The 23,983-nt window shown below is 36.6% G+C and overlaps 1 protein-coding gene across 1 annotated transcript in view; it reads right to left on the bottom strand.

The window, feature by feature from the left end:
* LOC129235825 (cell adhesion molecule Dscam2) overlaps positions 1 to 23,983 on the bottom strand; it is a 273,431-nt gene that overhangs the window by 90,914 nt on the left and 158,534 nt on the right. Inside the window, exons 10-12 of the mRNA XM_054869869.1 lie at positions 19,403 to 19,530; positions 19,142 to 19,242; positions 18,724 to 18,928 (exon numbers count right to left, since the gene is read on the bottom strand). Of these exons, the coding sequence (XP_054725844.1) occupies positions 18,724 to 18,928; positions 19,142 to 19,242; positions 19,403 to 19,530 (434 nt within the window). The remainder of the gene's footprint in view (positions 1 to 18,723; positions 18,929 to 19,141; positions 19,243 to 19,402; positions 19,531 to 23,983) is intronic.

The raw sequence follows: 23,983 nt of genomic DNA, 5'->3' as shown, positions 1-23,983 counted from the left end.
TGGGTACGTAAATAAGCAAAATTGTCGATTTTGGAGTGAAGATCCGCCAGAAGAATTGCAAGATACCAATGTATCCAGAAAAGATCACAGTTTGGTGCGGTTTATGGGCTGGAGGTATCATTGGAACGTACTTCTTCAAAGAGGCTGCGAATCATAACGTAACTGTGAATGGTGAGCGCTACCGTGAAATGATATCCAACTTTTTTTTACCCAAAATGCAAGAGCTTGACTTACATGACATGTGGTTTCAGCAAGACGGTGCCACATACCACACAGCACGCGGAACAATGGACTTGTTGAGAGGCGCGTTCGGTGAACATTTTATTTCACGTTCGGGACCTGTTAATTGGCCATCCAGATCGTGCGATATCACGCCTTTAGATTATTTTTTGTGGGGCTATGTTAAAGCTCATGTCTATTCAGACAAGCTTGCTTCAATTAACGCATTGGAAGACAACATTAAAGCATTTATATGTGAGATACCGGCCGAAATATTGGAAAGAGTATGCCAAAATTGGACTAAGCGGATGGACCATTTGAAACGCAGTCGCGGTCAACATTTGCATGAAATGATCTTCAAACATTAAATTATATGGACAGTACTATCGATTTAAATAAAAATTGCATGCATTTTTCTGTTTTTGAAAAACTTTCCTATAGCTCTTAAAAAATCACCCTTTACATTTAAATAGCTGCAAATATGATACTTAAAAGAAGTGAAATTTCTGATATTGTCGGTAGCAAACTGACTGATAGATATGATGTCTCTGGTATAGTGTATAGTTTGGTTTTGGGATCGCTCTAACTCCAGGTGCTAGCGCAATATTCATTTGATATCAAATATACCCATAGCTCCAAAGGCGCCTTCGATGTCATCTAGGCGTTTTCGTTTTCTCGGCCGGCCTCTTCTTTTTTCGCCTTGTGGATTTGTTTCGAAGATCGTTTTTAGATTTTTATCGTTGCTCATTCATAAAATGGACCGAGGTGAGACTTGTAAGTTGAAAATTTCTCTTCTGGGTTCTTTTAATATTCTAATGAAATTGATAAAAGCTAGAGTTAAATTTTTTTTTCTTTGCACCGGTCAAGCGCCTTTTTCCACAAGGAATTCGGGCATTCTATTTTAAAAGACACAAAGATGTGCAATTTGTTTAATTTATTTTGTGGTTTGAGAAATACAAAGATTGGTTGTTCGAGTATAACAGAGTGTATAGGGTTTTTTTTAGTACTTACAATGTAGATATTTTTTTGGTATTTTTGTTTTGAAATTATTCATAGGTTATCCAAAACCATGTAAATCAAATTTTCACACTCTGTATTAAATTTAGAAAAATTCAACAAATTTTCACCTAGATTTTGAACTTTTTCCACTAAATACAGGGTGCGCCATCTTTGTCATTTACCAACCGATCGACTTAAACATACCAGTTTTCGATACGTCAATTGAATACAATATCAACCATGTATCGCTTTACAGCGGAACAAGGCGCTGAAATAGTGACGCTATATATCGAAAATAGTCGCTCTATTGTTCTAACTCAACGCGTATATCGCAAAAAATTTCGCGGCAAACAGGCACCGTCTGACAAAACTTTTCGTCGTTTGGTGTCAAATTTTTTTTGAGCGCGGGACATTAGGAGATCGTCAACATACCGTTCATTAACGATCAAGACGTTCCAATGAACTTGTTGAAGCAGTGAGGGAGAGCGTTGCCCAAGAGCCAACTGTGTGGTATCGTCGTCGCGCTTAGCATTTTGGTGTCCATGAAACCACGATGCGACGCATTTTAAAGGATGATTTAAATTTTTTTCCGTATAAAGTGCAATTGACACAAATAATATTGCTGACACACCATTCACGTCGCTTGGAATACGGCCAAACAATCGCTCGAATGGTTGACACTGAACCCAATTTTTGGAAGCAAGTTTTAATGACTGACGAGGCACGAGATCCATGAAACGCGATTGCATGACCGGAAAGTAACTGGTTGGGCCGGAATTTGCGCCAAAACCATCACTGGGCCACATTTTTACTGAGAAAACGAAACGGTCGATGGAAACCGATTTCGATGGATGTTGGCTCATTATATCGGCCCGCAAATGCGTGAGAAAGGTTCAGACGGTTTCTGGTTTCAACAAGACGGTGCGTAATGCCAAACTGTGAATGCAACAATTGAATTTCTGCAACGAAAATCCCCGAGATTTCTAGTGTCAAAAAGCCCCCCTGGTCACCTGACTTAACTCCCCCGAACTTCTTTTTATGGGGTTATCTGAAAAGTAAGGTTTACGCCCACAAGCCGCAGACTATTGACCAACTTAAGGCAAACGTTCGTGCCTAAGTCGACGCTATAAAACCCGAAATGCTTGACAAGGTGATGACAAACGCAAAAAAAAGATACCAGTTTGTGATTGGTAATAAAAGTGACCACTTGATTGATATTGTGTTCAAAAAAGAGGTTTCATAAATTGTAAATAAGTAAACCAAATAAAGATGGCACATCCTGTATTTAGAGAACTTCTGGGTATGTAGTAGAACTATTGAAAGCTTAAGCGGCTAAAAAATCATGTTGAATTGAAAATAATTTTTTTTTTTTTGCTGATAGCTTTTTGCACTTTTATTCCGTACAAAACGAATTTCTTTTGGAAAAAAATGCGCCTGATCGGTGCAAAAATAATTAAAGCTAGTTTTTTTTCAAAAATTTCACTTAGTATATAAAAAACCCACAAATCCGTCAGCAAAAAAAAAAAACAACGCTTAAAACTTGCGCTTATTTTACTAACATTTGATGAACCATATTATTCGTTTTTCGATTTTTTCTTTTGTGGCGAAAGCTGTGGTGGAAAAGGGGACTTTTCGCTCCCAAAAAAGTTTGTTTAGCACCACTGTGTTGGATGAAACTAATTGTGTTTTACAATCCAAAATGGAGGTAGACAAAGATAAAATACATGATTGAAAAAGCTATTTGGTAAAAATTCAAATCCGAAAAAACTGCATGGATCTAATGTAATTTTTGATAAAGGTCTGGCACATTCGGAAAATATGCACTATTTTCTATTCCCCACAAATAAATCAAATACCTAAAAAAAGCAAGGCAATTTGCACGGGGAATCTTCCACAAGAGTGAAAGCTTTGGCAAAAAATTAAATTTTGACATAAAGCTTCTCAAAAATGACGCCTAGATGTCAGTAACGAATAATTTTTAGAGGATACCTGTTTCTAATGTCATCTTGAAATTTCTAAAGTAGCCAGATGTACAATTTTACACGATAGAACAACGCGTTAAAATTATTGAAACTTTTTATGGAAATAGTCGATCTTCTAGAACAACAAATCGCAAAATTCGTAATTTTTTTGGTGGAAATAATCATCCGAATGAGTCGACAATTCCAAGGTTTGTGAAAAATATTGAGCAAACTGGTTCTGTCGAGGATACAAAAGGGAAGGCAGACCAAAAACTGATTTAGTTGAGAGTATCACTGCTATGCAAACTGTTGCTAAACAACCTCCAGCATCGAAATCTCGACGTTCTCAAGAATTAGGCATTCATATAGCGACTTTTTGGTGGATTTCTCGTATGATAAGCTGTAGACGTGCTCTGCGAGAACACTTGAATTATGTAACTTTTCACATATAATTGTTAAGAGCCGTATTTTGAATAAAAATAGTGAAACCTGAAAGAGTCTGAAAGAGTTTTTTTACATGTTTTATTTTAAACCTACATCTAAGTGCGTCTTTGTAAAGGCCCTTTATAATATTACTAGCGTACCCCCGCCCGCTTCGCTAGACGATAAATTCAATGATTTGCTGAAAGAGAATAAAATTAATACAAAACAAAGCAAATTCTTTGATACAATTTCATTCGAACTTTATTGTAACACTTTTTGGTAGACAACGTTTTTGGTTTTTTCATCTTTCGCGTGAATAATGACGATGGTTTGCCAACTCGTGAGCAAGCTACATACAATTGTCCATGAGAAAAAATTGGGTATTCTAAATTAATACCGCACATTTGTAGAGACTGTCCTTGCGCCTTATTAATTCTCATAGCGAAGGCAAGGCGAATAGGGAACTGCAAACGTTTGAAATCAAATGATAAATCCGCCGGAATCAGTGGAATTCAGGGTATCAAAATGTCTTCTCCTTTGTACTTCCCTTTCAAAATTGTTGCTTCGATAACGTTACCCATTAGCTTCTTCACAGCGAGTCTGGTACCGTTGCAAAGTCGGGGCACATTACTATTGCGCAGCATAATAATCGGTGCTCCAATTTTTAATCGTAAATTATGAGGTGGTAAGCCTGGCAAATCGAGTGAGTTTAAGAATTCAGTTGGATAATTTACGACCTCATCTTGATCAGTAATAGTGTCCATTCACTTATACGCAACTATGTCACCAGGTATTTGATCTAAAATAGCTGAATTTATATCATTGACGTCCTTATTTTTCCCAGCTAAAATTGCTCTTTCGCTGAGTCAATCATGGTTTTTGTAATGTTGAACTATGTTTGGAAATACACTCTGTATCAATGCCTCTTTAGACTGTGCAAAAGTGCAGAAATTGTTAGGCAATGTTATCATTCCTGTTGTTTTTGAAAAAAGGTTTATTTTTTTTGGTTAAAAAGTGTTTTTTGAAGTTTTGAAAAACACTTCGCTCTGACAAATTTCTTCTCAATTAATCGCTGAAAATTAAATATTTTGAAAAAACTATTTTTTTTTTTAATTTAACGTTTTTGAGAAAATTTTGTTCTTGAAAAAATTTCATACTTTTGTAAAAGATTAAATTGATTTGTTAAAAAAGATTTTTTTCCGCTTTGAAAAACACCCCCTCGAAAAAATGCATTCTCTATTAATAGTGGAATATGAAATGCTTTGAAAACACTATTTTTTTTTTAATTTTGTTTGGTTTTCAGAAAATTTTGTTTTGAAAAAATTTCATACCCTTGAAAAAGTTTTATTTTATTTTATTTGTTTAAAATTTTTGAATTTCTTTTTTTTTGTAATTTTAGAAAAACACCTCTTTGAAGAAATTTCTTTTATCTTTTTGAGGAAAATTTGGTTTTGAAAAAATTTCATGCTTTCGAAATTTTTTTATTTTACTTTATTTCTTCAAAATTTTTGAAAACAATTTTTTTATAATTTTCAAAAAACACCCCTTTGAAAAAATGTTTTCTATGTGTCATAGTGGTATTCCATTAACTTTTAGGATTATAGTCAAATACTAACAAATATCTACGCTTTCACAAATAGCAACAATAAACAAATTTCCTCAAAACCAAAAAATTTACTTTTTTTCTAAAAAAATTCTAAACAAACAACGTAATAAATTTAGAATTTTGTGTTCACGAAAAAACAGTATTGTTTTTATTGTATTAACTGAAAACCAAAATGTTGCAAAAAATCAAAACAAAACTAAATTATTTTTTTGTGTTCATTTGGTCCATATGTTCCATAAAAAGTTGATATGGTAAATAATATGCAGGGTCTGATACACGCAAATTTCCATTGACCATTATAGTGACAAAATTATCGATCACCAATTCCAACTGGATTTCAAAATCAGAGTTGGAATGAGTTGTTGTGTGGTGTACTTCTGAAAAAATGAGAAATAAACAAAATAAATCTAAAAATTCGAATTCTAACTTTATCTTGTGTATGTTCTTATTACCTTTGAATTTTTCCAATGAAGCACCATTCATTTTAAATTTTCCAAGAATTTTTTTATCATTTCGCGTTTCTTTCCTTTTTCATTCTATTCCAACATTTGTTCATAGCCGAAAACATCGTTTGCAAACGCATTCATTTCCATATAGAATTGGTCAAAGAAAGCATTGCTCAATTGAATTGAAACATTATTTTCATAAATACTTAAAACCTTAACTAATGCACCTTCGTACATACCTAACGCAGATATTCATCGCGACCTTGACATCGATACTATTGATGAAACAATACAAAGCGCTAGCAAAAGACACATAAATAGACTATTAACGCATACAAATCCTATGATGAGAAGACTACCAAATAAAGAAAAATCTACCCAAAGTCGGCTTAACCGTCAAACACCAACAGGTCTTGCAAAATCCTTGTAATCAATTGTCAACTAATCGTATATGTCATTGTTTGTTAACCACTTGTTTTTAAATAATATGTATATATTTCTTCTAAATGAGCTTGGGGGCATTGGCCCTTCAATATCACTCTCATTCCATCTTTTTGTAAATCAAATTACTTATTGTCTAACGACAGGTGTAATATTTTATGGAAGAAATAAAAAAAAAAAAAAAATTTCATTCGAATCATTTGAAATTTCTGTATACAATAACGAAAAATTCAAAAAAAGTTGTACACATAAAATGAATGTCGATTCGAAACTTACTTTAATCTAAGAATCGAGCAAGTTTTGTTTTGTACAATATTTTGATTTTTTCTTTTTTTTATATGAAGAAAATATTTAAAAGAAATTTTTTTTTGCTAAAAACCTTCCCCTAGTGGATCCCTATAATATGAAAAAAGAACGAATAAAATTGGCCTCGTATTGGCCCAAAAAAATGCGTACAAACGAACATCATTTCATTTATATATATATAGATTTCGATATTCAATCTGCTAGAAACCATTGTCAAAATTATTGTAACTTTTTTTTTTTTTGTTGTACTGTTTTATATTCTCTCAGTTCCTGTTGAGGGGCAAGAGGCCCTATGCTTCCAATAGTTGCCATCCTTCGCGATGTCCTTGACTTCTTTAAAATATTTCCTTGCAGCCTTAAGTTCTTGCTCGAGTGTTCTTTCCTACTACTTTCCGGATTCCATTCGAGTGCTTATCGGCATATTGCTGTGGGTTATTTTCGAAGAGTATGGCCAATCCGTCTCCACTTCATCTTCTTTATTTCGACCTGAATGGTTAGCTGCTTACAATTCGCCCAAAGCTCTTTGTTGCTGATTCTTTTGGACCACCAAATCCGTAATAAACGTCTTAAAAATTTGTTAACGGTATTGTCATGAGCCAGAACTTACAGCCGTACAAAAGACCCGGTTTTACATTTAAGTTGAAAATACGCAACTTTGTATGTATTGAAATCGATGTAGTATTGCATATCTTGTTCAGCTGAGCAAACACGCGGCCAGCTTTTACTATTCTGCTTTGGATGTCGTTTGCTGCATCTCCGTCTGCAGAAATTACACTTAGATGAAGTGGTTGGTGTTTTGAATGCTGGTATTCGCCACGTCAAAACTACTGCCTGGCTCTGCGACATTTGCTTTAAGCGATTTATTTTTTCTGGCATTAATCTTCAGAACGACTTTCTTTGATTCTTTCACCACCGTCGAGCTTCTTTTACATGTCGAAATGCTTTGCTGACAATAGACAGATGTCATTGGCGTAATCTAAGTTTTCAAGGTGCTCGCTGGAATTCTTGTATGCCTCTGCGGCATTCGTCTATAGATCTGGAAAGCATATCATCCAGCATGATTAGGAATAGCACAGGAAAAAACAGGCAACCTTGCCGAACACCCAGATATGGAGGTGAAGGTGGACGACAGGCTTCCATTACGTTGAACCCTACATTTGAAGCTGACACATTGGGCTTTAATTAGCTTGATGACTTTCGACCCAACACCTCCACGATAAAGGTCGTTTCATATGCACTTTCAATGAAAGCTGTCGAAAGCGGTAATCTAGCGAGATTTAAAGCCGTTCCGCATTCTGCCGACCGGTAGTCAGAATTTTAAAAAAATTGGAATTTTTTCTCACCATTTTCTTCAAGTTAATATCTTAAAAATATTGAGTGAAAATTTGAAGTGAATCCGACAAATACTTTTCGAGTTACTGAACAATTAACAAAGGGCGTTCGGGCGCTCCAGAGCGTTCGATAACACTCGAGAAGGTAGAATACTACGTAGGCAACAACAAATCGATATTTCGGAAGCTGCTATGACGGCTAAAGAACTGTTATATGCTACAGGAATAGATGATACAGTGTAAGTAATTAAATAATTCGTACAACTCTACATAAATCGATAGGAAAACTTTCAATGCGTTTTTCTCAAAACTATGTTTTTTGAACTGGTGAGCAACGTAACTTAAAAACCGCTTGGTAGATTTCAATAACATAAAAAACATAAAAACAAAAACCACAAAGCTCGTACCTGATCGAAGGATTTTTTTTTTTTGAATAATTAGGATTTTTTTAAACAATTTATTGGCAGCTTTTTTTTTGAAAATCTGAAAAATATTTCCTGAGGCCGCCATATCGTTAATTTTGAAAAAAAAAAGCTTCGATCAGGCACAAGATTATCTATTAATAAAACCACTTTCTCTTGTCCGATTGATTTTAGATGAATCTCCAAGGACTTGTGATGATCACAGCAAGGGACTTCTGGAGAAACGGGCTCCACACAAGCAGCGATAACTTTTACAATTATTAATTTTTTTTTTCTTAATTTTGCTAAAGTCAAGTCGAATCATGATGTATTAATGCTATGTTTTTATTTTGTTTGACTAGCAATTGACTAGCAAAAACAAATTATTGAAAATCATCATTTTTTCGGGCCTCTGACTACCCCTAACCTTAACGCGTTGATTTGATCGACACAAGAACAGTTTAGCCGGAACCCTGCCTTTTGCCTGCGCACAGCGGTGTCGAGCTTTTTGTTTTATATGTATTGTAAAAACTTTCGACGGGATAGATAACAACTTCATTCTCCTATAGTTTCGGCACTCACTTAAGTCTCCCTTTTCTGGCATAGTAACTAAACCTCCGCGCAACCAGTCATCCGACAATTTGAAGGGTATAAGTATTTTTGCAAATAGCGCGCCAAAAAGAGCCTCAAAAAGATAATAAATTCTTTGTGTGTCTAAAGTATTTATTTAGAATTTGAGGTACTGAAAAATGATGGCTAAATTATGGTGGATCTGCCAGATAAGCCGCCTCAGGGTAAAACGCAATTAGCTTGTTGGCAATGGGTCCCAGTTAATCAGAAAGCAATGGCGATATAAAATGCAAAATTACTGCCAGCTGTCAGCCTTGATTAGCTTAATCGGTAAAATCGCCCTCAGGGGTTTTTAAGCTGTTCGCACATGATCCTGGCCAGCAGCAGGATGAACACTGGCATACTGACGTCAAATTTATCGTCTATTCAAAAGTATTATTTTCATATCTCCAGTGTACTCTGAATGCCAATTAGCAGAAATCTTTATCGATTTTTCTTAGGAAAATGCAAACAGTACGCTTGTTTACTAGTCTCGTAAGTATATCTTGCCCTAAGGGATGCCTACGATACGTACGAATTCATATGCAATACGCATATGTCGAAAAATGTAGCATGCACATATTCTTATGGTATGTATCCCAGTCAGAAATTTCGTAATGTATCACCTTGGTATGAAACAAGAAAATGATTTTTTGAACAAAAATAATGCGTTTATGAGAACATGCTGAGGCAACCATATTTTAACGCATTTAACAATTGACTTACTAGCTTCAAAGATGCCCTGTAGGGAAAAGCCAAACTATATAATACAGAAAGATTCTGGATTCTAGAAGAAATCAGACTATTTCATCATTCTACCAGTAGCAAAATGATCAATGTGTCTGCAAATCGGTTGATACTGTTTTTATTATAGATAAGAAAAGAAAGAATAACACATAACCGCTAAGGCGAAAGGCGTTCCATCATCTACGTTATCACGTTGCGTAATTTTCACACTAGTGACAGCAAACCCAGAAGTACGCGTCGGTGGAAACGTTTTATAAAACAAAATAAATCATATAAAAAAAAATTGCAAAAATCATTTCGCACCATTTACTAAATTTAACTACCATTAATTTATTAATCCTCCGAAAGTGGCATACTTTAATTTTCTCTTTCCCTATGATTTTTTTATTTTTATTTGTGATTACTTTTTTATGGGTTCGCATTTTAATGGATGTGGCTCTCGCAATGACGCACTTACACCTTTCATAGGTCCATTTTGATACCACTGGAATTTATCCTTACCCTATAGGTTCCTTTTCAAGCCATCCGGTAGCTTTAATAAACGAGCAAAGCTTCGTTAGTTTAGATGCGCTATGTCCGTTACGGATAGCGGCAGGCTAATCCCCTACATTGTCAGAAAGCAAATTAGATTAACGAAACCAACGCAAGACTGAGTCTTGTCGAGGCCCAATGCTCCCGAGTGGAGTGAACAAGGAAAAAAATGTCCGCAACATCAGTTAAAAATGCCATATCAAGAGTGCGGAGCCTCCTTGGAGCTAAACTTTCACACTCACATAAAAGGTGTCTGACTGTTTCCTCTTCTTCTGTATTAAGACAGCTTCTACAGAAATCGCAGTACGGGAGTCCTAACCTTCTAGCGTGTCTGCCTATTAAACAATGACCAGTTAATACCCCAATCATTTTTCTTATAGCTTCTCTGTTAAATCTTAACAAGCTGTATATAACTTATTGATGGTTTCTTTATCTATAAGTAGTTTACAAGTAGCTATAGGCATAGGTATCAGCGTCTTATCCCCTTGGAGGCCGAGCGTTGTACCGGTTCGAGCAAGTAGTTTAACTGTCTCGCAGTTCCCTGCTGTATTCCTGTGGCCTAGCATCCAAATAAGGTGTACTTTGTAGTATTTTGATACGTCATTTAGAAGTTTAAAACATTCTATGACTATTTTAGTCGTATGTGTTTTAGATTCTAGCGCTTTTATTGCTGCTTGACTGTCCGAGTATATGAAGACTTCATTTGTGGATAATACTCTTGTTTTTATTACCGTAAGTTCCTCTTTTATGGCAACGACTTCCGCCTGAAATAAACTGCAATGATCAGGTAGGCGAAATGATTGGCTAACTCTGAGTTTGTCGAAGTAAACCCCTCCACCTACTCAGTTGTCTAGTTTTGAGCCATCTGTATAGGTGTTAATATCATTTTTCTTAACAATAAGCCCGTTATCCCATTCCTCTTTGGAAGGAAATACTGTGACGGAGGATTTATCTAAGTTGATTTCCTTGGTCTTACAGAAATCCGTTGCAACAGGAATGCAGGGGTGAAAAATTGAAGAGTGTCCTCTCTGGTTTTTTCTGAGTAGACCGATTTTTCTTAATCTGAGAGCTGCCTTGGCAACTATTTGCTTGCCGAATTGCTCTATTGGTAATAGCTTAAGAATAATGCTTAATGCCTCTGTGGGTGTGGTCCTAAGGGCCTCGCAGATGCAAAGACTGTCCCTTCTTTGTGCATGTACCATGGTTTTTTTGATTCACTTATAGTGTCAGTTTGGTCTAACTTTTGAATATTTAGCCAATAAATGTACCTGAAAGAAGTTTCATATAGTTTTAAGAAAAATATGAAGAAGTGAAATGGAATTGATTTTTATATTCAACTGGTCTAAAGGTGATTATTTTGGAAACATATTTGACTAGAATTTTTTTTTAATAATATGAATTGGTAGTTTACTGAAGCATGGCTAGATAATTAGGATTTCATTAGCAGCATCACCGTTTAAAAAATATCGCATGCTAGGATCGAAAAATGCTGTAATACGAAGTAGTTCAGTTGAATAGTGAACTGGCAGTATTCCACTCGTAGTTCACAACTATTACTCTTCCCTAAAGATGATATTGTACATTTTCCAAATTTGATCCATAACTATGGTGAAAAAGAAAATTGAGAGGGGAACTTCGTCTGCCACGTCAGGCGGATTCGGATTCGGCAGACGAATTCTACACGATAATTTCACATATATTCACTCACTCCAAACACATATTTATACACTTGTCGTTTTTTCGTAGATCACTAATCTTAGTTCTTCGCTGTCACATCCCCTGTTTCCCCGGCAGTTCAGCTGATTTCTTCAAATTCGATGAGAGCTGGATAACGGTCTGTTGGCCACCCATTCTCAATTCTTTTCACCATGACTTTTCCCTGTAGGGAAGGAATGTGATTTGTAGAGAAACCATAAGACAGAGAGAGAGGGAGAAGGTAAACGAAAATGAGATTACAAATAGGCAAAGGGAATGTATATTTAAACATCGTTATCTAACTTTCCTTGGTATGTAAAAACGGACACATGGCTTTCCTAGGACATCGCCGACAGAAAAATATGCATTCTAGAATGTGTAGTGCCTAAGGCCGAGGTCGATACATGCCTGACTACACGTAATCGTTTCCAACTGGGATGAATACATGGGAGTATACTCATACTTATGCACATTATCAAAGATCAAATGTAATATCCACACAAAATTTGTCCTCCCTTTGTTTTTGGTGATTTTTGTTTTATTTTTATTGCCTTTTGTTTTTGCGAGCTCAGCATTTTTTGCTCAACATCCAACTCTGCGATTACGGTATTTCGGTAGTTTTGTGCCATAGCATACATATAAATATACATACATGAATTCATACAAATTTTTATATACAAATGTACTTTTGCCGCATAGCACACTTGTAAATATATATATTACATCTATATATAGTAAATATATTTCGGGTTAAGCAAGTATCTAAATATACCAGTCTGCTTGTTGAAAGCTCGTCACTTTTCAAATTTTGTTGCTCTCCGGCAATTTTATGACATTCTATTCCATTTTCGTGTAGACATGGGCCCAATAATATTTCCAATCAATGTTCGTTAGTTAGGTTCGCAACAAATACTCTTGCAGCAGGGGAGCAACAACACCAACAAAATAAGGTAATAAAAACAAAAGCTACGAAATAGTTGATAAAAGCCACCAACCCAACACAGCGTAGTGCTCATAGAATATAATGAAGCATATTGAGCAATGGGCAGGATTTTGTCGCAATATAAAAAGGCCAAAGGCGAGGTGAAAGATTCATCCAAACAAACATACGTACATATAAATAAATGACAGCGGAAAACTGTTGCCCTTATTAGAGTTTAGAAAGTGTTTGCCAATAAGTACCAACTACTCTGCACACAGTTACAAATGCCAGTTCGAGTATATACAATGAGAGGGTTTACCGCAATTTCTACTCCGCGAGCAGCTACATCAAATAGGAGTACATAAAAGCGATCCGTTGATACTCGTACTGTTGTCAGTACTGAGTTATTATACCGATGTCACTGCCATCGTTCCTGTTAGTGCCGTCAGTTCTGTTATCACCGCTGTCTTCCCCACACAGTCAACATTGACGCTGACATTCTAGTTGCCATTGTCAACGGCGCTTCTTCGCTATCATTATTCCCCTTTTAACTACTCACCGCTGATAACAATGACAGCATCACAATGCTGCAGCCACAGTCATGGTCGTCGCAGTACGATGAGCAGCAATGGTACGAGAAAAACTTTAAAAGTGTATGTGGACGTGTGTGTATGTGTATGAGCAGCAGTGCGAGGGAGTATGTTATGGAGTAACTGTAACAATAAAGTTAGAATGAAAGTGGCTCCAGTGTGAGAGGATGGTAATAGCGAACGAATAGCTTTTGCTTCCTCTTTTTTTTTTTCTTTGTATGCCAGCACATACAATTGATAATGAGGAAACGGAGGAAATTGATTTTCTGCTGCACTTGAAATTGTTTTCTTGCAGCAAAGTTCTTTCATTAATAGTTTTTTCCCCTCTTTAACATTCGCAACAGTAGCAGACTAACCACAAAATGTGGATTTTTTATACTAGAGTGTTGATTAGATGGAGCTTTGAGTTGTTAGAGATAAGGAATGCGGATGTGCTGGCTTAAATGGCTGTAAAAGGAGGAATAATTTAAGATACAGCAAATATTGAAAAGTGCATAGGAAAAGTTAGTGACGCGAATAGAGAACGTTTTGCTGAACACAATTCTATTGAATTATACAACGTAAATAATTGTATTTTGCCGATATGGAAGAAATGTTCAAAGTCTCACAGGGACTGCAGCGTGCAAAAAGATTTAAATTTGGAAATAAAACCTCGGAAGAATTAAAATAAATTAAAGCCTCGGGAAGAATTAAAGAAGAAGTAATCCCCCACTGGCGTTTCTTTGAAATGCTGATGAACAGAGTAACCCAAAATGTGTTTCAGAATATTTTTTGAAATGTCTGCTCGCAAGAAGCGGCTGAAATATTCATATGTCTTACAAAAAATTATAAAATTTGAACCAAGGCGCATTCATTAAAGGTGGTGGCACTAGACCAACAACACTGTTCTGTATGTTTGGTTGTCAAAGCAAAGTATTGAGAAACTTGAAAACAAGTATCGAATTCGCCTTGTTTCATTCTTAACTGACAGCCACATGGACACGGCGAAAGAAAAAAACAACTCAGCTGATTTACCAACACCACCTTTAGTAGATTCGCCTTGATTTGAAGTATATTTCTTGGAGGATTTTTAGCCTACTTTCTAATAAATACATACTTCGTTGCTAAGTTGAGAACTAGAGATAAAAATTTATCGTGATGATAAAATACGATTATCATTATTATTATTATGAGGTGACTTAAAAAGAACAGCAACTGTAAGAACAACAACTCGCAAAAATCGTGATTTTTGAAGAGCAAATAATCATCCCAATGAGTGGGTAATTCAAAGACTAGTGTTTCTATCGAGGATAGAAAAAGGATTAACGGAATAAAAAGTGGACGAATATTGTTACTGTAGCCCAAAGAGTTGCAGAATAACCTTTAACATCGATGTCTCAACGTTCTCAACAATTGAGGGTCTCTCATGAATTGGCGGATTTTACCTGAGCATTTAAATGATGTCATTTTTGAAATATGATTGTTGAGAGTCGTTTTTTGAATGGAAATAGTGAAACATGGAAGAATTTAAATGTTTACATGTTTTCTATTTTATTTTAAAAGTTCACGTTTCGATCATATAGAACGATGTTTTGGACTTTTTGACATATTCCGTAGTGGTGGCTTCAAAAGGGCGACTACATAACTTACACTGGCAGAATATACAAAGTTCATGGAAATTTTCAGAACAACTTCCCTAATGGTTTATGTAATAATTTCCGGCAAAATAGGAAATATCTCTGAAAGGAACGAAGGCTACAACTACACTGAGCATTGTATAGTTCACATTTCAATTTTGTCGAGATATTTTTGTTTTATAGGGAGGCAAAAATTTTGCAAATGTTTTTCTTATACACATACATGCCAGGGAAAAATATAGTTTCTCAACCTTTTGATGAGCTTCGTTTATTTTTCTTTGTTTTTACTATTCATTATTATTATTTTTTTATTTTTGGGTATACTTCCTAGCTTAACAAAAAACCATCAATCCAAAATTTCACAGTGAAATGGACAAATTTTCATCACCATTTAAAAATATTTATGATGATGATGATAATTCATTGATATCGCGCCGATCACTTGGCGCAAAGTACCGGATTGATTTCAATTTTTAACTTTTATCTGAACCTGTGCCCATGTAAGGTTTTCATCCATACGATCATGGTCATCAATATTGCTACATCGCCATGAGCCCCTAAATTACAAATTAACGATATTTTTATGTGATGAAAATACGAAGAAATACCACAAATCAAGAATTTTGAGCCACTTCAGGCTTTCGCTTTATTATAATAAAATTTAATAAGGAATATAAAAACACCCCTAATTTTTTATTATAATTAAAAATTTGGAAATTTGTATAAAAATTCGTGTATTATATATTGTATAGCTTATAAATCTTGTAGATAGTTTGAAATTTGGATTAATTGGTATTAAGCCGATAGCCTTAGTTGCTCGTGCGTTATAATATTTCTGTGAATTAATTTATAATAGAATAAAAAAATAATAATATGGTTTTTGTATAAAAATAATAGTTATAAGTTCATATAAACAAGAAACTAATTAAAATTACGAAATAACCAAAATATTATTTGACTTGATACCCATTGGAAAATCCCTTTGAGATCAATTGGAAAATAATTATTTTATTCTATTTTATATACTTAATTTTTAATCTAAATAATTTAAGGAAACCTTTTAGTGAAATGGGAAATTAATTAAATTAAAAAAATATTAAAAATAATATCAATAAAATAATAATTCAAATTAAGAGATAATTAATGAATAGTCTAAATTTGCCAAAATGCACAACAAAGGTACCCTATTTTTTGCCGGGGCTGTACATATTTCTTACAATCTGTTTTTTTACTCCAAATTTATTCCAATGTTTTTTCTTAACAATAAGTCATTTTAGTAAAATCTTAATCTAAAAAACAAGGGTTATTTTGAGAAGCTCGAGAAGGTGACCTTGATATACACGTAGAACAATATGTTTTTTTTTTAACTATGCATTATTTCTTGTGATTACTAATGTACAAACATCTTTTTACTGTATCAAACATTTAATGCAAAATTAAGTCTGGTTACACTTTTAAGTTTCGACAGTTAACTATTGTAACTGTATTTGTCCTTTTTTTACATATTACCGATCCCTGCACGGATGCTTCACTAGTATTTAGCGATTGGGAGTAAGCGGAAATTCCTTGAAGTGCACAAGAAACGTGGCGGGCGATGATTCACCGTTCTAAATGCATTTCACCATAACACAATAATAAAAGATGGTTGCCATGCTAGATGAACAGCAGCTGCATTGCAACTGGTGCTTGTACCGTTACTCCTAACCGTGAAGACTCCATCTTATATTTCGGTTTAATAGATCTTGGTGTAATACTTGACCCCAAGCTGGAAGCTACACATAGAAAATCGAGTTAAGAAGGCCAATGTTGCCTTCTACGCCTGTAAATCTATGTTCGGCAAAAGATTGGATCTCAAGCCACGTTTCGTACTTTGGATGTACAACTTAGTAGTTCTGCCAATTTAGACATACGGTTGCCTAGTTTGGTGGGTAGCTCTTCAGAAGAGTTACAACACCACTAAACTAGAGACAGTGCAGAGAACTGCATGTGTGGGCATCACTGGTGCTTGTAGAACATGCCCCACAGCTGCGCTCAACGTTATTCTGCACTTTCTTCCTGTGGATCTACAGGTTAAATCCATTGATGCTCAGAGTGCTTTTAGGCTGAAGGAGATTGGCCTTTGGAGACAACTTCCTGTAGGACATAGTAGCATCCTGAAGCAGATCTCCCCTTCCTTCTCTGTTATTCGCACTGACCTCTCCATCCGCAAACTGTGCTTTGAGGGTTGTGCTAGGGCTATCTTTCCGAGCACGCAAGATTGGAAAGAGGGGAAAGTCGGTATGGATATAGATACATCTGTTTTCACTGACGGAACCAAAATGGAGTCTGGAGTGGGAGCGGGGGTTTACTCTAAGTCAGCCAGCATTTCAGTCTCCTCTAAACTGCCGGAAACAAGCAGCGTTTTTCAAGCAGAGGTCTTCGCAATCCTGCAGGCATGCAAAATGCTTGGGGATCTCTGCTGGGAGGGAGACATTAATATTTTTTCCGATAGTCCAGCTGCGATCAAGGCACTGTCGTCGCCGTATTGCAGCTCTCTTCTCGTGAACTCCTGTAAGGAGGAACTCAAACGTCTCGAACTTACAGGAAACATTTCCTTTATCTGGGTTCCTGGGCACAGGAATATAGAGGAAATATAGAGGGAAATGAAATTGCCGATGAGCTTACCAGGAAGGGATCGGCAGAACCGGTTCCAGCTGTCCCCTTCTCAGACATCGGTATCCCCTTGGCCGTCGTTAAAAGTAAACTACACAATTTCTTTCTAAAAAAAGCGCAAGACAGATGGAGGTCTGTCTCATCATGTGCTATTTAAAAAACACTATGGCCTCAATACGATAGAAACAGAACGCTTAAGGCTATGGGAATCCCCCGCCATTCAATTTCCAAACTCATTGCGGTGTTCACTGGTCACTGGGTGATCGGTACTCATGCGGAGAAGCTTGGAACTCCGTGCAACCCCTATTGCAGAATCTGTGGGGGTCCTACAGAGAAAGAGACTGTTGAACCCTTTCTCTGCAAATGTCCGACTCTGGAGGCTAGGCGCTTGAGATTCCTTAGCGTGCCCTTTGGGGATGACTTAAAGAAATTCTCCAGCCTAGATCCCTTTTCTCTCCTCCGCTACATCAACAGCACTGGATGGCTGTAGACGGTTTTTTTTTCTCTTCCCTAAAACCTTTTACAGGTAGTGGTCCACATTATGGTATCAAAACGGCACGTAAGTGCTACTTGTAGTGTATCTGTGATACTCTTGCCATCTAACCTACCTACCTATGGGTCACGTGATTTCATATATACTAATTTTTGTAAAGAAAAATTTTAAGCAAATTTTTTTATAAAGTCGAAGTACTAATAAACAATTTATAATATTTTTGTATATTTATTTCTTTTGTTGTGCCTTCTAAAAAAAGTTTTCTTTTAGCGCATTTTTGGTGCTGCTGGACGTATGTAACCCCTTAATTACCTTTTATTTGAGAATTATTTTTTCGATTAATTTGCCCTCAAAAAAAGAAGAAAGCATGGTCTCACCTATTTCAGTCCTTCTTTGCGCCTTTTCTGACTAAAATTCCTGTTACTTCGCTGCTTATTTAACAAATTTCTTTACCTTAAGCTTCACGTTGGTCATTATTTCCTGCTATTCAATATCTACCACTTATTTTTTATTTATTTCGTTTATTCAGTCTACAAACTGGCTAACTTTATTTTTCATAGACGTCAATTAGAGCAACATTATTTTCCATTTAAAGCAATTAATAATTCTTATAACAACTACTCGTTTCCGCATAAAAGTAAATACTATATGTGTATATATGCAAGTATTTACATGTGTATGTACCTGGTGGCGCATTGAAAATATATGCAAATGGTTGGTCTTATCATCACTCACCATAAACATTCAACCGCGCCGAATGCACTACACTGCCCATCGAGTTGGTGGCAATGCACTTATAGAGGCCGCCATCGTCTGGACGGGCATGCGAAATATTCAAGTGACTGATCACGTCGCCAGACATATCGACAAACTGGCCGATGGCGAAGCGATGGTGCAGCGAAACATCCATTATCGGCTGAGAGTCCAAAAACCAGGTGAACTGTGTGAAAAATGGGGGAAAAAACAAAAGCACCAATAATAATCACTTAGCGGGGTAGCAATGCATATGCACAAGTGCACACATACACATGCATATGTTATCAGGAATTTAAGAGCGCCAGTAAAATACTACAAACAACCAACATGCAACAAGCAACTGCAACTGCAACTGCGTGTGCACGTAGTGGAAATCTGTGGCATGTGAGGCACTTACTTGCGGTGGTGGCGAACCACTGGCCGAGCACTTAAGCGATATTAATGGGCCCGGCCGCACATTTTGCTCAATAAAGGTGTAAATCAATTCGGGCACAGTGTCTGTAAGAAGAAGAAATGGCGAGCAGTTGTACAGATATAAAAGTTTACTAGTAGATTTCGGTATTTATAATTTTCAAAATTTGATAGTTTAAAGAAGGTGACATTTAATATTTATTTAATATTATTTTCTTCCTCTTCTTTTTGGTTTCATCATACTCACCGCCCAATTTCAATTCGGCCATAGCCTGCGCACTAGCTCTGCTATTCTCCACCAAGCACTGATAGACACCGCGATCCCGTCGTCCCACATTTTGCACCACCAACGACGTCTTCGTGAGGAAGCGAATGCTGCAAATGACAATAAAAATTTTGCTAGAAGCACTCGCATACATTCAAACTTCTGCATAGTCACATCCCAGTAAACATAAGAAAAAGTATTTTCCAATGCTTGATAAGCCCTATCCTCATCATATGAAATTAAACATTTTCTCAATACTCATTCCTCAACTGAGCTTTGGCGCTGAGTTGAGGTATATTTGAGAAATCATTAAAGCCTTTAGAGGAGAAAAATTTTATTTAAAAAAAAGTATATAATAAATCACAAGTTTGCTGCTATTTTAGAACATAAATTTGTCTATTTATTTTTAGTTTTTTTTTGCATTGGAAAAAAAAGATTATTTCATTTCATACCAATTGGAAAAATCCTTTTGGGGAGCTTGACTTATTTACAGTAGCACAGAAAACAAACTATGTGACATATCACGCTGAAATTTGCCATGTAAGCTTGTAACAGTCCTACCAAAAAACGAAAAATTTATTTTTGCCATATGTCATCCGCGGACCGTTTTATTGATAACGTCTCGTTCATATTTGAGCAGAAGGTATATAGTTAATTAGAACCTAAATAATTGAAGGAAACTTCTATCATTTTAAAATTTCATGCAGGCAATTTCAAGTAAGGTGATATTTTATCCCCGTCGGTCTTCAACTTGTTATTACATTTTAAAATAAAAGTAAAATAGGCAAAGCTTTTTTTATATCAGGCCTTACAATCGCGTACACCCAGGAGATAGCTATTCCAGCTCGCAATAAAGAATACCTTTCCGAAATCTTCGAGGGTATCAAACAAAGTGCTAACAATGGCGGTCTGAATATAAATTAAAGTAAAACGAAGTACGTGAAGCTTTCCCGATGCGAAAGGGAACACCGACTGGAAAATATAATTATTGGAAGCTATTGTTTCGAAGAAGTTCAGCAATGACCGCCCGCAAACAACCTTGACGACTTACAATCCGCTGGTTTCGAAAGCAGGGGGACTCCCAAAAGTGCACTGGCTACACCAAGTCATCATTGACCTGAAAAATATGCATACAAACAACTGAAGGAAAACAGACAAAAAACATCGTGACGCCTGGAAGAAAATTGTGAATGAAGCTAAAGCTCACCCCAGCCTGTAACACTGCCTGATGATAATGATTGAGTGAAATATGAAATTAATTAAAATTATAAAAAAAAATATTTCGTTTGGTGACAATTGCGGAGAAAACCCTTTGAGGTCAGAGTGAGAAATGTTCATGAGAAAGGTAGGCAAAAGGAATTTATATTCCTTTTAGATGAGTGTTTAGTAAGCTCTTAAATCTGAATAGACGCGACTAATGAACTCTCACTGGATACTCTACTGGAATTGGTAGTCTTCCTTGTCATTGTAGGAAACTAGGATTAAAAGAATCAAACGTTGGTTATTTTTACAAGCTGGGTGATGAAACACCAGATCACATCCTCGGGAAATAAGCAGCTCTTACAAGGCGAATACTGACTCACCTACGAGGTGCGTATCAAAGTCCAGTGATATAATAATACGGAGTAAAAAGCACGAATAAGTGCTTCCGAGTGAGCCACCCTTTTTTATTCCGCACCAATGTCTGTTAAGGGAGGGGTAAGGGTTTGCATTTTCAAAAATTCGATTTTTTTGTATCTTATCTTATTGTTTAACATTTCAAGAATATATTGCCAAAATTTTAAGCCGATCTGAGGAAAACTTTTGTAACTCCAATTAGTCTCGCGTCTTAGCTCTGACAGGTACGAGCGTTCGGGAAGGCAGCGCGGCTGACAAGTAGGTAAACGCGTTTTTCTCAAAACTACTTTTTGAAAGTCGGTAATCACTGCCATTTAAAAACTACTTGACCGATTCATTTCAAACTTGGCACACATTTTCTTCATATAAAATGCCTCACCCCAACGCTTAGTTTATATTTTTTTTTTGACATGAAGGGAGTTTCCCTCCCACAAAATGGCGGAAATTTTCGTTGAATATAGAAGTTTAACCGCCGCCAAAAAATTTTAAACGAAGAAAAACATAAGCGGACAACGTTGGGGGGAAGATTTAATGATACTTTGACTAAATTTGAATTGGTTTTGGTTTCTGATAATTTCCGACCGAGATACTGTGATCACTGCAAAAAGTTTTTATTTCCAGACGTTCCCGGACATGGTCTGTCACCGGCTTATTTTTAAGTATTTCCGCATGAAAAAATTACAAAATATAGTTAAAAGTATGCTTAATAATGTACAAAAGGTTTTAATAAATTTGCTAAATCCATATTTAAGAAATAAATTCCCAAAAATTGTGTTTTTTCCGCTGAAACCCTTACGCCCCCTAAAGACCGCAGAGCACAACTACCAAATTACGCATAGTTTTTGACGCTTCAAGTCGGCCATCGACAAAAATTGCATTGAGTGACACCTTGATAGTTGGATCGATTGTTCAAGAAGATATTTTTTTCGGCATTCCGTCGCTTCCGATTCACGAACACATATCGCCAAACCTTGGTACAAGAAGAACACGGGAAGTTCCAGATCACAGTGTGGAGACAGGATCCATTGGAGTACTTGCTGATTTTTCATAGCATACGGCACTGCGCTGCAACAATGCACTATTTTCCAATAAAAACTAAAACACTTGATATTTATGAAAATCTCAAAGTAGAAAACTATCTTTCAAGTTCAAAATACTATTGAAAATTAACTTTGAAGATTTGAGAAAGCTCTTTCATATTAAATTAGAATCAAACAAAAAGGTTTGTTGGCATATATACCTATATATATATGTAGGTATTCATATATATGTGCATCATTTGCGGTATCATAGTCGTGATTGTGAAATCAACTTCCTTCTCCTTATTCAAATATATTGACTGTATGTGAGCATGCACGTATGTGAGTTAAGGATAATAGAAAGGACGCATATGTTTAGAATTTGCATAGTTGTATACACATATGTCCACACATTTAAATACATGTGCACACATGCATATGCACGTGTGTGTTCAACTGTCTGCTTTTGGTATAGGTAACATATTGTTTGCTTAGAAGATAGCAAACATGTCAACTGACCGCTGTGTGTGCCAGTATCTGCGCACTAAGCACACAAATTTTCAGTAATCCACATACAGGGGTTTTCAATAGGAGCATTACAAAACTTTTTCAAAGCCCATTTGACGAAATTTCAGCGCTCCAAGTGATAAGAAAGCTTAAGCTACTTGGGTAAAATTGGACTTGCAGGTGATACACGCCAAGATCTTTACAGCAAATCGACCCCATGTGAACTGAGTGATTCCTAATTCCTGACAAAAAATCAAGTGACTTCACTCATTTTTAACTAAAGTATAGGTAAACACTGGATAAACTCGAAAAAGGCGATCAAATGTCTTGAGATCCAGAACACAAACTTTGGTTCACGCAGAATTTAATAAATGTAAGTTCCAAGGCGCCTTCTGTCAATGGTGCCCTGACGCGACTCCTCTTTAATATGGGAAGGCCCAAGGGGAATTGCAGGTGACTACTGTGATTTGTTGCTGACTTCATAATTTTCTATGCAGCACCTAACTGGACGGGGATCAAAAAGTCTAAACTACGGGAAGTCACCCAGACATACAGGCAAGGTGCGCTGCGTATAGCTTGCGCGTGCAGAACGGTGTCTGACGATGCAATCTGCGTAATACCTTAAAAAAAAAAGATACCTCTGGGCCTCTTGGCAGATGAAATGAATTGGCTCTATACGTCCAAGAAGCACGGCCCACACCAATACAAAAAGCAAATGAGCGGCTGCTGACAATAGGCCGGTGACAGGAGCATTGGGATCAGTCACAAAGCGGACGTTGGACCTACAAACTCATACCACGTGTTGATGAGTGGTTAATGAGAAATCATGGAGACACCGACTATCACTTTTCGCAGTCGCTCTGCGTTTTAAGCTGGCAGACAGCCTTTTCTGTCCAAATTGCCCCAAGCACTGTCGAAAACGCAGACACGTGACTTTTTTTTATTGCAACCGCTTCGGAGAGGAACGAGCTATTCTCGAATAAGCCCTGGGTTATGAACCATCCCCCAGCACCCTCATACGAGATGTGTGCGCAACCAGCGGTAAACGGGAGGTAGCCCAAGCGTTCGCAGGTAATTTCATGACGCAACTCCGCCAGATTGATTGGGAGCGCAAAGTTATGCAGGCACAGGTACAGCAGCAGAGAAGGCGGACAGTTTCTGACGAATCGACGACAAGCGCAGACTTTTTAGTGAAACACTCAATAGAATATTGTACAGAAAACAAAACGGTTGTGGGTTAATATAACATTACTGCAACTTTTCCGATGTCTTCTTTACTTTGGAACCACCTATAGACACAATGGGAGTAACTGGGACTATCGATGGCGTGTATCCTTTATATACCTGCAGGAGAGGAACCCGGCCGCAGGTACCTGTTGTATCCTCGGACATAAACGCGGATCTGCCCAGATGTTATACT

The sequence above is a fragment of the Anastrepha obliqua genome, chromosome 1 (genome assembly GCF_027943255.1).
Source record: "Anastrepha obliqua isolate idAnaObli1 chromosome 1, idAnaObli1_1.0, whole genome shotgun sequence".
NCBI classification, from domain to species: domain Eukaryota; kingdom Metazoa; phylum Arthropoda; class Insecta; order Diptera; family Tephritidae; genus Anastrepha; species Anastrepha obliqua.
This window is presented reverse-complemented; position numbering and strand designations above follow the sequence as displayed.